The 15,579-nt window shown below is 37.4% G+C and overlaps 1 protein-coding gene across 1 annotated transcript in view; it reads right to left on the bottom strand.

The window, feature by feature from the left end:
- Window positions 1-15,579, bottom strand: part of adcy9 (adenylate cyclase 9) — an 81,968-nt gene that overhangs the window by 15,933 nt on the left and 50,456 nt on the right. Inside the window, exons 2-6 of the mRNA XM_062033026.1 lie at window positions 11,049-11,233; window positions 8,191-8,298; window positions 7,834-8,108; window positions 5,075-5,177; window positions 1,396-1,613 (exon numbers count right to left, since the gene is read on the bottom strand). Of these exons, the coding sequence (XP_061889010.1) occupies window positions 1,396-1,613; window positions 5,075-5,177; window positions 7,834-8,108; window positions 8,191-8,298; window positions 11,049-11,233 (889 nt within the window). The remainder of the gene's footprint in view (window positions 1-1,395; window positions 1,614-5,074; window positions 5,178-7,833; window positions 8,109-8,190; window positions 8,299-11,048; window positions 11,234-15,579) is intronic.

Below are 15,579 nucleotides of genomic sequence, written 5' to 3'. Positions count from 1 at the left end.
GAGTTGTGAAGTATTTTTGCACACACACCTGTCCAAGGGCCCGATTCTGCTGTTTGCACTCGTGTGTTTTTACGTGCACGTTGCTGTTGTTCTTATTGTCCTATCCAGCCTCCAGACACGCCCACGCAATGACTGGGCGAACTACCACGACAAAATAAATGCCGCCACACCTTAAAAATTAGTTGTTTTTTTTAACATGAAAACAAATTAAAGTAATATAGTGTAAAAAAAAAAATCGCTTTTCGAATGAATCGCGATTCTTATTTGTAACGATTCTTAATCGATTCAATAAATCAAAAATATATATATACTTTTTTTTTATATCTGTTTTATCCAGGGAAATCATATTGTAGATGCCCATATCTGCTGTACAGATTTACTTTAGAAAAGAGAAATGTTGGATACTTCCCTTGTTGCCTTATTTGTATTTGACTTTATTAAATGTTTGGGTAGAATTTTATCAAACAAAACCAGTTTTTCTTTTAAGAAATATAGAACTTTATCACAGCCGTTTAGCTATTATATGTGGGAATGTAGTTAATCATTTGAAAAAAGATTTTGACCACAGGAACAGCGCTGCTGAAACAGGATGTTGTGACAACGCAGGTGATATGCACGGCATAGTCTACAGTGGAGGCAGCATGTCTGCGATGTGGATGTACTTTAATATATTCGAGATATACCCGCGGTCAGCGACCTACAAAATGTGGAAATATTGAGAGGACAGGGGCGGATTTTAGAAGAGAAAGTCCAAATGGAGCAGCAGCGCGAAACAAGTGGGACGTCATGCTCGTTTCGCTCGCTGTTTGCCACAGACGTCGAGCGACATAAGGCGTCTCTCTAAACACGAGTACAGTCAATACTAACACCAGAAAAAGATGTAAGACCTGTTGCTAGTCGTTTTAAATAATGAAAAAGTCTCGAGAAAATTTAACAATTCTCAACAAAGTACATTGTACAATAAGCAGCAACAATTGAAAATAGAGCAAAACTAAATAATATAAAAATGATATGTTAATACTAACTAAAAACAAATGTTTGCCTCTCTAAAGAAAATCATGTCATATAAAATTATGCTAACTATACGATTACATTATTGTGACCATGCCCCCACCACCAGAGGTATCTTGGCAATCTATGGGTAACCCTGAGGTTTAATAGCTTTCTAAAAGTCTCCTGTATCGTTTTATCATGTGTGGTATACACCAGTGGTCCCCAACCACCGGGCCGTTTGATTGGGAACGCCCCCATTTATGGGTTGTTCTACCCAGGGTTACCATCTTGGATGAACGCGCACAGTGACAAGGGGGACAATGCTGCGCTGCCAGAATCCACGCAATTGCGCAGCTTTTTTCACTCAAGCACATGGGAGAATATGGCTCCAAGTGAGCTTACCGTATTGAGAGCACCAAGGAGGCCAACTCCAACAAACCAGCCAGAGGAGCCACAGCCAGTGCTGCAGAAGCTGGAGGGCCCACAGTGGCTGAGCTCACCAGTGGGGGGAGGAAACATGCCAGGGTTAGGGCCAAGAAGACAAAACAGCTGAGCAGAACATCAAGGAAGGAGCTGAATGTGCAGCTTGCAAAGGTCTGCTCCTGAACCTGGTTTTTCACCTGAAGGACAAGAATGACATGATGGAGATGAGTGGTTGGCTTGTCTGTCACTCCCATTATACAGCAAACATGCATTTTTATACATAAAAAGGTGAAGGCAACTTTTTTTGGAAAGCAAAAAGAACATATAGCCGGATCTTCAAGTGTCAAAGAGACATACTGTAACTGTATATAGCACTGTGTACGGATGAACTCGTTTGTCGCAACCCCTACAGGCAACATTATTGTCATCAAAATACAGCACAGGCCAAAAGTTTGGACACACCTTCTCATTCAATGCGTTTTCTTTATTTTCATGACTATTTACCAGAGGTGGGACCAAGTCATTGCTTTGCAAGTCACAAGTAAGTCTCAAGTCTTTGCCCTCAAGTCTCGAGTCAAGTCCCGAGTCAAGACAGGCAAGTCCCGAGTCAAGTCCAAAGTCAAGACTGGAAAGTCTCAAGTCGAGTCCCAAGTCCTGCATTTTGAGTTTCGAGTCCTTTCAAGTCCTTTTAACCACAGACTAATATTTTTACACAGATTGTGTATGCTTTTAAAACGCTGTATTTATTTATTAAAACAAGTGCATTTGAAATTGCAAGAAAAAAAATAGTGCTGACATTGCAATTCATAATAGCACTATTAACAGTAATTTTAATAGTTTAAACAATTTTAAACATTTAACTCATTCCTTTACAGAATAAACACATTTGCAAAAACAAACATTAACATACTATTGGTTGTATTTTATGAAAATAATATTACCACAGAGTTGAGAAGGAGCAAAGATCTTCAATATTTGTATGTGAAAATCACAAATAAATCTTCTGGGGGAGGATGACGCCCCTACAGGGGTTTGGTTTACAAACTTTCTGCCCCACCTAAAACAAAATTCACCAGCCGCCACTGATTATGATGCATTCTCATTTTAGGCAAAATATAAGACAATACTTTCTTAACAGTATAATTGTAACCAGGAATAAGTCTTCAAGTAACAATATTCAAATACTAACATTGTTGGGTAAAACAGCATTTGGTTTTATTCTGAATGTAGTGAAACAAATTGGTGGTTTTAGCTGATATAAAGACTTTCAGGTGTTTATATATGTTTAAGTATTTGGCAGACGCTTTTATCCAAAGCGACATACATAAAAAATACATACATAACAATCACTGTAAACATGATCATTTAAGGGAAGAATGTAATACAAAATATCAATACAAAGTGTCAAGACAGAATAAACTCTCTGCTGCTGCAGCAACAGAGATACAGTCTATAGGTCCCTAAGATATATAGATATCTAATGTATTCATACATTGTTTATGTAGGATATACGCATGTATATATAACCTAATCATATTGTTTCTTCAATTTAAAAATAGCTTACCGTTTTTCCCCCTTCTCTGGGATTATATTCCCAGTTTTGATCTCGGACGTCTGGTCACTTATAGCGTATAAGAATATTATATTACTGTTAAGCAAACTATGAATAATAAAACTTGCCAAAACATGTGTCCGTTATCATAGCTACACGTATGACAAAAAACCGCGTGAAAATCAGTGGTATTCAGTGAGGTAAAATGAATTAAATGCGCTGACAGTTCATTGCTCCTGACAAATGAATTGCACTGAGTGGAGCGGATCACCACTCCAAGATGGCGGCCCCGCGTCTCGTCTGCGCCAGTAGGCAGTAGCGCTCGATGCTGCGTCTACTTATAAGATGTCTATGGTTTTAACGTTAGCAGTGAGTTTACAGCCTCACTGATTTAACTACACAGCAAATAAAAGTCATGTTACTTAGCCAATAAACGTTATCTCACATTCAAAACTCACCCTTCTTTGGGCAACTTCAGATGTCGAACGAAGTTGGAAGTTGTTGCGTCTCCGTCTGTAATATTCGAACTGCGTGATTTGCATACGCAATTCGTTTTTTGTTGACCAAGTCGTAGTTTTTATACCCGAACGAAACCAACTTTGGCATAATTGTTTCTCTCTGCCGCATTGTTTGACAACTCTTGTTCGGTGGTTGTCCTGCAATTTGATTGGATGAATGCTGTGTGATGAAAACAACCTATAACTAATTTGATTGGCTGTTGTACTGACAGCACACCAGCTGACAGGCAGCACACACGCTGATAGACAGACAGACACGTACAAAATGAAAGATACGGAGCTCTCCCAAATAACTTTTTAAGCTTTGGGTTTTGGGGAAAGTAGCAAGTCATGTCAAGTCAAAAGGCTCAAGTCCAAGTGAAGTCACAAGTCATTGATGTTAAAGTCTAAGTCGAGTTGCAAGTCTCTTTATATTTTGTCAAGTCGAGTCTAAAGTCATCAAATTCATGACTCGAGTCTGACTCGAGTCCAAGTCATGTGACTCGAGTCCACACCTCTGCTATTTACATTGTAGATTGTCACTGAAGGCATCAAAACAATGAATGAACACATGTGGAGTTATGTACTTAACAAAAAAATCTGAAATAACTGAAAACATGTTTTATATTCTAGTTTCCACAAAACAAAAATGTTTTCAGTTATTTCACCTTTTTTGTTAAGTACATAACTCCACGTGTTCATTCATTGTTTTGATGCCTTCAGTGACAATCTACAATGTAAATTACAAAGTGCTAATTTAAAAGTTTGCAAAGTGCTGGTGTAAAATGCACATTGCCCTATTGCAGTTATTTTGTGTGTGTGCCGGTATTATTGCACAGGTTAGCATACATAGTTGTGGTTATGTACGCACTATTTTTCAACATTTCATACATAATATGTAAGCAGACAGGGTCACCAGTTTATCACCAGCAACACCCCCATCATAAAAACAACCCATCCATTAAAATTACAGTGATTAATTACATAAATTACATGCAATAATACAACACATTCAGTGGATTTCAAGATTCATTAAGAGTGCTGTTTATGATTTTCAAGTAACTATAGTTTAAGATGCGTATTGAAAGAGTTAAGAGTTTGTAAGTCTCGAACGTTACTTGGTATCGTGTTCTATAAGTGTGATGCGCGATATGAAAAAAACTGCCAAAAAGCACTTTTTATGAATGGGACCTGACAGTCACCTCTGGATCCTGATTTCGTCGATTGATTTAAGTTTGTCCTTATAAATTATTTAAGTGGTCTCTATGTTGTGACCTGAAGAACGACAACATTGAATATAGGAAGTTTTAACTAACATGCCATTTCACTTTTAATGGACAGATCAAGTATCAAATATTTGACTCTGACTTCTCTGTATTGTGGCTACTACTAACACATACAACTTTACAACTGAGTGCGCTATGTAGTAACACAGAAGCAACAGCAGGGGGCCGCAAAGTTGTCAAGTACAATAAGCTGTCCAGAACTCATCATGTGTGGGCCTTATTAATTGGGAAGGAGTGAAGATAACGAGACAAAGGCTGAGGATGTATTGTTTTACATATTTTCCCAAGGATGAAATGTTTAATGCATGTATGACTGGTTTCACCTCATCTTTGTAGCTGCTGCGATAGGCTTTTTCCAAAGGTCTCTCTAAGAAGGTGAGGCTGATCTTGTTGATGGGTGGTTTGAAAAAATAATCCTTCATCAGACTGGGAAAAGGAGAAATGCACAATACATGAGGGAAATATCCATGAGTAATCATGTATTGCACCAAGATTTTTCAAAAACATTTATCATTGTTACGGTTCACCTGAGATCAGTAACTAACTGTATAATACTTACTGTACTACTATACTTAATGTAAGTGGTTGCTCAGTGAGAATTTGCATATGTCCACAGAAAGGTAAGCTTGTTCTCACTGGTTTGGAATGTAGCATACAGTTGCACTCCAAATTATTATATTGTTATTGCAAATTATAGGGCTGCAACTAATGTCTATTTTGACAATAGACTAGTCATTGACTATTTTAGCAAATAGTTGACTAATTGGATTATGAAGTGTACACATTCAGTGGCTGTAATTTAGCCATCGGCTTTTAAATTTATCTTCAAATTTTTTCAGGCATGTGCTAACGAACAGTGAAGAAATTGAAGATAACTACTTCATTCAGATTTATTAAATTGATGCTGCTCGAAAAATAATTAAACTTGTGTCTATTAAAATGCAAGGGCAGGCAAAGTTCAGATTAAAACAAATAATTGCTTTGTAAGCAAAGAAAAGCCAACAGCAGGAATAACAACAAAACAACATCAAACTTATCTAGCTTGTTGTAATGGCCGCAGCCATTTTTCTCTTTCTGGTGCTTAGCGGTCACTGGTCGCGCAGACACGCCCATGTTCGTTTTCATCCAGAAATACACAAGTGATGGCGTCACCTGTTATCATTGACAAATTATATTATCCATTTTTGTCGACAAATTGTTGCACCCCTTGTAAATTACAATTGAATATGGTCCTGCTTATGTCGCCAACTTGACTACGTTGGGCCCACCTTGTTATTATTATATTAAAAAGTGCCTGCCAAAGCTAATGTCATACATTGCTGACATGTCGTACAAGTACGTATAAAATGTAAGACCCAAAGGGATGATAAATGTTGACATGCTCACTGTGGGTAAGCAGCATGCCACGACATAACAACTGTATATTTACACGGCATTAATCGTGAACACAGTAACTTCTTGTTCACTGCAAAATACGCTTCAAAATATAACGACGAGGTGCAACTTCTTTGCTGAAAGCGCTCAAGAAAAGCAGTTTCACAGGCAACTTATTCAATGTTAACAATTCAAGTAATTAGATTACATCGTGAAAACAAATTGAAATGTAATTAGTTGTGACTTATGTGTTATGAAAATAATCCAATGGCCAGTATTTGCCATGTGTTTAGTGGGGTAAAAAATATATTCACAGAAAGTATTGGTATTTAAAAAATAAAAAAAAGATTTAAAAAAATCTGGCATCACCCACCAAGAGTTGCACACTAAAAAGTCAGAGCATTTTTTTAATATTATTTTTATTTTGTAAAAGACAATTCTAAAAAGAGAAATTATATATATATATTTAAATACAAACCTTTGTGTAAGCTTTGTGTTATACGTGACAAAGTGTAATATTTGTTATTACTACGAAAAATTTCAGCTTTTTATTTATTATGTTTTTGCTCCTTTTTCTTACATTTACATTGTTGTTGTTGTTTTTTGCTTGATTTTATATCAATAAAATCCTGCGGGCCAACAAGACTTGAGATGCAGGATGCAAATACACATTTTGGAAATCCCTGATTAAACACATCTCAGCAGCTCTTTTTAATTCTTGGGGTGGCTCTAACTAACCCACTAACCATCAAAATTATTACCCACTAACCATTACAATTAATGTTAACCAACTGCTGCGATAAATCTTTTATCCCCTATGTCGCCAAAGTCCTAAGTAAATGTGAAAGAAATGCTAAATTGAAGCCCTAGGCAGAATTGTATTTGGAGCCCCCATCCCGATTATAAAATGTTTTCACACTTTATTTATGTGAAACCATTGGTGTACTTTTTTATTCAAACTGAATTTAATTTGATGCATTTTTGTACTAAAACAAATTCAGTATTTATTTTTGTTGCCTCAAGACATCATTAAAACAAAGATGTATAGACCTTGCTATCTCTACTATGACCAGGGTTTGAACCCGGTATTTTCTGTTTTACAAAACAAGCATTAATGAACCACTGACAGTATCAGGGGGAATCTGTCATTATATCCTTATCAGTGACAGCAGGAAGCAGCCAGGTAGGTTTGCGGTGAAATTCCATACAAAGTGCCCCGTCTTTCATTACATGATGTTTTGCATGTGCTTCTCAAGTCAAAATAAGGTCCTGTGTGGAAGGAACCAATAGTTAGTTTCGATTTTGATTTTGACGATGTCGATAACCGCCTATATCAGCATTAGTTAGCCAGTCCGAGGTGTGTCAAAATAAATGAATTAAAGTGCAAATGTATTTACAATAAATCGACAAAATTAAACCTTTTCAATAAAAGTTTAGCACATCCAGCATTAAAACCGTCATTTTACCATTTTTATTTTCAATATATTTATTGAAATGAATAAATAAATGTATTTTATATATATTTTTCTAATAATTTCAATAATTTTGAGTGCAACTGTATATCCTCCTGAAAACCAAAGTCCTCTGGAGTGCACATTAGTGTTTGGTCTTCTGGCTATGAATGCTATTGGTAGATCATTTCACCACTGTGATGCAAAAACAGTCATGCATAACTAGCATTACCAGACTAGGAATTCCATTTGCTTACCTGTCCTCTCTGATTACATCCACAAAGTGAGCGTCACTCTTTTCTCGAAAGTTCTTTGCACGCAACTGAATAAGGGCGGAGTGTTCCATGCCAGTACCCGCTGGTCCGGTGCCAACAGCCATGCCCATACTGGTGCCGGTCATTGTGCTGGTGCTCGTCTTCTTCTCTTTCTCCTGTAGCATGTCACACAGAGAGCTCTGGCTTGCCCGCACTGCGTCCTCCAGTGGGGGGGAGAGGAGACCGTTGGCCATCCTGAGGGGATTACTGGGAAGGAACTGGAAAGAGACAAGGAAACGGTTCAAAGTGCTATGCCTGAAACACACTTGCTGGTATTGTGCGTGCGTGTGTATGCTGCACCTTGGCACTGCTCGTCTTGTGCTCATCCTGGCAGCCGTTTAGCACTGCCACCTCATCGCCCTGCTCTGTCGCTGAAGCCATGACCTCACTGCGGGACGCAAAAGGAGGCTGGAAAGGAAGAGCAGTGAAGAGTTCACATACGATCAATTTATTTTGAGGGAAACTGCTAAGACCTTGAATTTGCATAGTTCATAAGGCTTGTAAGACAACAGCTGGTCATGTTACAACTCGAAAAGTACTCAGAGAATGCAGACATCTTGCTATGCACGATCTCCAAATAGTAAAGAATCCTTTAAAAAAAATCTTAATTCCAGACTGCGATCCGGATCAACCTCAAATTTACTTTTACCTTATCTCATTTCTGATATTTTCTGAAAGTTTAATCGAATCTGTCCATAGTGTTGCTAACAAACAGACAGACAAACAAACTCAGACAATTGAAGGATAAATGAAATAACCAAGTCTGCAATGTCCTTGTTGTGTTGGTCTGTTTCTTCCAAACTTGCTGTAAGAGCGTTCACTCATTGAATCGTGATCAGGACTTTGGTTTGGTGTTGAATGAAATAAACAGAATGAACCCTCTTGTCAGTCATCCGCTCTCTTTGTCTGTGTGGCTAAGGCGGAACATACTCAAACAGAGAAGTTTAGCCTTGTAATGTAGTAGAAAGGATCAATCAATGTTTATTTATATAGCTCTAAATCACAAGTGTCTCAAAGGGCTGCACAAGCCACAACGACATCCTCGGTACAGAGCCCACAAGGATCTGGATCACCTTTAAAATCTAGTCACTTGTTACTTATCCCATTTTTGACATTTCCTGAAAGTGGCATCTATCTCGATAGAAGCATTTAAGTTCCATCTTAAAACGCATTTGTATACACTAGCCTTTAAATCGACCCCCCTTTTAGGCCAGTTGATCTGCCGTCTCTTTTCTGCTCTGCCCCCCTCTCCTGCGTGGAGAGGTTATTAGCTGACCACATTTGCTTTCTTTTATTTAGACGAGTTGGTGCTTTTTGAAACACTCGTAGCAAACGTGTTTAAAAAAATACAAATATTAAGATAATACTTAGGTGGAAATAAACATTAAAAGTAAATCCAACAAACCTTTAAAAAAGTGATCATTGCAAACTCATGCATTATTTGACTGCTCCCTTGAACTGGAGTGTGAGCTGCATGCTTTTCTCATCGGCATTTCATAAAATCTTGCACTCTTCCGCCCTTTTTGATTACCTTTCAAGGAACTCAGAAAAAACATTAAACTTTTTCGCTATTTGAACGAGTCATACAGCCGAAAACAACACAAGCATAGGGCATGTTTTTCTTCATTGAGAACAGAGCTAGCTTGGCCACCACGTATATTTAATAGGCGGGACGTGAGCAAGACATGATGTCAGTAAAATCCAAGCAATTCCGATTATCTACTATGAACGAACTTCTCCCGAATGCTTCCTCTTTTTCTCCCCACGCCCCCACCTTGCCAGTCCTTTGCTGCGCAGAGGATTTTGAGAAACGTAATGAATTTTCAAACCACCAGACACAAAAGCGCCAGAGATAACTACACCTACCAAGTTTCCGTTTGATGCCGTCACACGTAACAGCAATATTGTGAGGATTTTGAAACCACAATACAGCGGTATCTGCAATAAGGTTGTAACGGTAAAATTGACATTTTAAATACTTAAGGCTGTCATCGGCAGGTGTACCAAAGCAGTTAGGACTCCTGCTTCCTCCTTCCTTTGCTTCCTTGGTTCTGTGAATGAAGTCTTAACTCAAAAAGCTTCTCAAATCAACCTCACCCATTGATATTAATATAAATCTATTTAATTGGTGTTTCAAAATAGCCACCCTTTGCTCTGATTATTGCTTTGCACATTCTTGGCATTCTCTCCATGAGCTTCAAGAGGTAGTCACCTGAAATGGTTTTCACTTCACAGGTGTGCTTGAAGCTCATCGAGAGAATGCCAAGAGTGTGCAAAGCAGTAATCAGAGCAAAGGGTGGCTATTTTGAAGAAACTAGAATATTAGAATCAGAATCAGAATCAGAAATACTTTAATAATCCCTGGGGGGAAATTAACATTTTCAGCACAATCCCATTCAAGAGCGGACAAACATTACAGGGAAACAGAACAGGATCGCTGACGGGTCTGCCAACTTCCGGCACCTCTTGCAAAAATGTTAAAACATGTTTTAAGTTATTTCACTTTTTTTTGTTAAGTACATAACTCTGTGAAATAAGTCTTAACTCAAAAAACTTCTCAATCAACCTCACCCATTGAAATTAATTTAAATCTATTTAACTGGGGTTTGCCCTCCCCATCCTTGCCCAAAACATCACACTTTTAACATGCAACCTGCCTTTTAAAAAACAAACTGTTGGATAAGAAATCGGCAGCTTTACCATATTTTCATGGATAAATGCTGGCTGTTTAGATATTATTTCAACATTCTTGGCTGGCGGTATAAACGCATTCTGCTTCGGTATGGTGCAGACTAGCAGTGATACGCTCAAACTGCTTTGCCAAGTTGCAACACACTTCTTTCTATATTTCAATTAATATAATCCATTTCTTCCTCTTACTCACTTTTTTATTTTCCATGGTTTAAAAAAATAAGTTATGTTGCTTGCTAGCTATATGCAAATACTAACGAGCAAAACAAGATGTTTTTGGCGGATCTTACGAGGTTAACTGTGACATTTGATATGCCAACTAATGGCGGGGATACTTGTCACTCAAATTTAGCTAGCAACTTAAATAGCAGAGACAGCTTTCATTCTAACACACTTTTAAGTTGAGGTACCACTGTATTTGCATTTTTTCCCCCGAACACAATGATTTAGTTTTATTTGTGACCTACCCCAGTCCTATCTGGTGGTTGGTTGGGCAGCAAAGGCTCAGCAGCTTGGCCTCCCCCAAGGATGATGTCCGGGGTATGGCTCGGAGTACAGGAGGGCATCCCTACAAAGTCACCTCCCAGTTGAGAACAGCCACACTGTGTGTCGTGGCCCCATTTCCGTCCTGAGATCAGGTAGGTTTTTAACCCTGAGAAAAAAAAAAAGCAAAACAAAAACATTTAGCTTTCTTATTTTGACTTAAAAGTAGAGAAAATAAAAAATGTAGGAGATGACTGTATTACATAATATTGATGGTGTTATAAATGACCAAAATAATAGTGTCCAAGCAGGTGGTAATCCAACACTGTTTGTTTCACCAACTCTGTTTACACATCATTCCAAAGCTCATGTTCACACTGCTGTAGGGCCAACAAGGAAATACGCAAACAGTGGATTAGTGTGGTGGCCCATAGCCAACTGCAATCAGCCTGTCCAAACACACACTAACCCGACTGGATGGCCTCTGTGCTCAAATAGCTGAAGGTGTAATACGTTAGCATTTTAACGAACAGAGTATTTGCTGGTCACAAAGGCATGTTGGTACAGGGATTTTTGTGTATCTCAGCAGTCTAAGTTTTTTCAGAAGAAAGCAACAGTTAAGGTAAACTTTTGTTTCCCTTAAGCGTTCCGGTTCAGGCCATTACTCTGTGAGATTTACATTACCCTAAAAGTGAAAAGTAATTAACTGTCAAACTGTTATTATTATAAGAAAACATTATTTAACATCATTTTTTGGCCTATATCCTTTAGACACAATCCTAAAAAAAATTAATTATGTATTGCTTCGTCAGCATCGCCAACATATAAAGTTATGCTCAAAAAGTTTAAGTGAATTTTCATTTGTAGTATAGTTGCAAATGTTATTGAAATTCATTTACTTTGAAAATGCTGCAAATATTGCACCATTCTGAAAGATCCTGGAAGAATTAGGCATGAAGAACATACCTTTTTTTTGTGAAAATGTAAAAAATAAATAAAATGTTGCATCATTGAGAACCAGAATATACCTATTCATTATGTCACAGGATGAATCATGTTGGTTTGTTGGTTGGGTAGGTTGGTTAGAGTTTATTTCGAACATTTATACAATTTCAATACGATACATCCCATATTTTCCATTTCTCTTCATACCCAAAAAGGAGTACGAAGGAGCTAAACTTATTTAATCCAACCCCATTTCACCTCACAGCAATTACTAACACATATTTATATTTTTGTTCTCAATTTGTAACACCATATACAACAAGGATTTCGAAATACAACAGTTCTGGTAATAAATAGTTAAGTCAGTTATGATTCACTTAATGACATAATATCTTATTTTCAAGAAGTTCAATACGTTTATCACAATTCTTCTTCCTTGTACTTTGTAAATAAACAATTTGAGTTCAAACAGTTTTTTAAAACTGGATCATATTAGTATAGAACATTGACTTTTTTGCTTAATCCATTCCATAATTTATTCCACATACTGATATGCTAAAGTTGTAAAGTTGGGCTTTACTGTACATAAACATGAATGTATCAATGAAAAGAAGAACATACATAAGAGCCTACTTGAGCATCAGCAATTTAAAATCATTAACTCAGTAAGAGTTGGTAAAAGCCTTTGGTACAATATGATTCCAAAATGTGGGTGAGTACAAATATATATGGCTGCAGCTATCGATTATTTTAGTAATCAAGTAATCTATCGAATAGTTTGTTCGATTAATCGAATAAAACATACTTTATAGCTTCAATGCGTATTTTAGGGAACATAGTTGAAATAAACAAAAACAATTCTGCTTGTCATAACCTTCATTCTTTTTTTCTAAATAAAACAAATAATCAAAATTGAACGTGCACTTTAATCCATCAATCCATTTTCTACCGCTTGTCCCTTTCGGGGTCGCGGGGGGGTCGCTGGAGCCTATCTCAGCTGTATTCGGGCAGAAGGCGGGGTACACTCTGGACAAATCGCCACCTCATCGCAGGGCCAACACAGATAGACAGACAACATTCACACTTTTAACAATAGTAAAATAAAAAATTAATACAAATAAAAATATCCACTGTTCGCCGCCACACAGATCATAGCACCCACACACCATAGCTATTACAGCGACCGTGCAGAAACTATATTTACGTTTTTAATGTAGTGGGCACTCTATGCGGTCTGGATTTTAGCAGTTTTATTACACTCATTAAACGATTAATCAAAGCAACAGAATATTAATCAGAGCTTTTTTTTCTAATTGTATTAATTGATTTAATCTATTAATCGTTGCAGCCTTACATAAATCCAGGTTTTTTGCAAAACAACTGAATATCAACTATTCACAAATAATAGCCATTCTCCTTGTTGTAGGTATAAGATAACCATCCGATGCGTCCTGTACTGTTTTAATTGTTTATCAATTTTCTGCCATTTTAAATCAATAAGAGAAAGATGAAGGAAATGCACATTAATCAACTAAGAGGGAAATCAACAATAAATAAATCATTGTTATTTTTATTTTCCATTGGATAGGACAGTCTCTTTGTCAATGTTCTGAACTCCTGTTTCAATGCCAGTGTTATAATAAGAAGAATATAGTGGGATGGGCTATAGTGGAGTACTGTGAGAAGAATGATGATAGCTGATGTCATATTGTTCTTCTAGACATTTAAACTAGATGGGACATAATCATCAGCACCTTTTTTTGTTTCAAGACATTATTCATTAATTGTCAATTATACACAGAATAATTGATGAAATATTAGTCACATCTCAAAAAATATACTGCACTGGGTACTTGAATAACAATACAATAATGCAATATTGTAATTTGGCGATATATTGCGATATTCTACATAGTAGAACGACACAATTAATCGACATCGAATCAACATTGAGGTTTTTGTTAGTGCAAAACCAAACCGAGAGAGAAGGAGGTGTTGGGTTTCTTTCCCGCCGTCACCGGCATTTGAGTGACATACATGTTCGCCAATCAGAATTGTTAAGTCTTATGCCCTTTGCCTTCTAGCCAATCAAAAGTGGTTAAGGAAACAGCAAGTTTGTATGCGCCGCAGTGGAGCAGCTTTTACGCTAATAAAAAACACCACTTGCACCACGGAAAAAAGTTTTGATGGTGACTAGACTAAGCCTGGGCTGATAGTTAGTAGATCAATCAATCGAACGATAAAATAAAATTAATTTGCCGATATCGATAAATTGCTACATGAGTGTGTTTGTTTTCTTTGTCTCTCGCTTGAAACAGAGAGAAAGCATCTGAGCACGTTCACTCAACAGTATAATTAACTTAGCGCGGTAAGCCCTCTTTGCAGTCATTCACAATCTTTGTCTCGGTAGGCAGAGAGCAAAACTGCTAGCTTACACCCACAGGAAGCACGTACAGAGAGCCTCGCTACTCGCAACTCGCTAGTGAGAAGTCCTGCAAAGTAACAAAAACTATGAAGAAAAAATATGATTAAAAAGCCTAATGTCCCGTTGTGGGAATAATTAATCTTCAACCTGGATGGGCAATATGAGCCCATCAACATAGACGAACAAGCGAAGAGTCTGTGATGGCCACAAAAAAAAAAAAAAGACAACCTGACTTAGTTTTTCCAACTGGGAAGAAAATGCACTTCATGATGTTCAAGATGTATTTAAATACAAATTTTGCTAACAGAAATTAGTTCATTTTATTATTTATTTATTTATTATGGACAAGTAAAAATTATTTACCTTCCAATTACAGTACAATTGTTAACAATTTTACAGTAATGAGAAATGAAAGTTTATGTCCTTTTATATAGTTACTTGCATTATTATTATGTTTACGGGCAGCACAGTAGGGGTTCGATTCAAGGCTTCCGCCATCCTAGTCACGACTGTTGTGTCCTTGAGCAAGACCCTTCACCCTTGCTCCTGATGGGTTGTGGTTAGCGCCTTGCATGGCAGCTCCCGCCATCAGTGTGTGAATGTGTATGTGAATTGGTGAACGTGAAAATAGTGTCAAAGAGCTTTGAGTACCTTGAAGGTAGAAAAGCGCTATACAAGTATAACCCATTTATCATACTGCGGTATTTCGGTTTTAAAGTCTTCACAATAATACCGTGACCGCCTGACAGTATCAAAAAAAAACTTGGTGTGTAGTTTTTTTCCATGCTTTAGAGTTGACCTGTGTCTAAAATAAACTACATTTCCCAGAATCCTCTACGCTGAGCGGGACACCAAGGTGGGGGTATGGAATGCTGTAAGAAGAAAGTGAAGTGTATTCGTAGTTGATTACAGGATTTATTTTTTTGAAATTTCCTTCAAAATGTCTTTAAATATCTATCTATCTATCTATGTATCTATCTATTTGAGTTATGTTGCTAACACACAAACAAACCCTGGCGAAGGTTCTGCAAAGCAATGCGTGCCACTTTTGTCTCCAGCATTTCCAAGGCAACACAGAGCCAGCCGGTCACGTGGCACCGCAAGGCGCTAATTACCCCCAAAAAATGTTCAATGCTGGAAATATG

The sequence above is a fragment of the Entelurus aequoreus genome, linkage group LG22, assembly GCF_033978785.1.
Source record: "Entelurus aequoreus isolate RoL-2023_Sb linkage group LG22, RoL_Eaeq_v1.1, whole genome shotgun sequence".
Taxonomy (NCBI): Eukaryota; Metazoa; Chordata; class Actinopteri; order Syngnathiformes; family Syngnathidae; genus Entelurus; species Entelurus aequoreus.
Note: the sequence above shows the minus strand (reverse complement) of the source record. Positions and strands in the feature narration are given on the sequence as shown.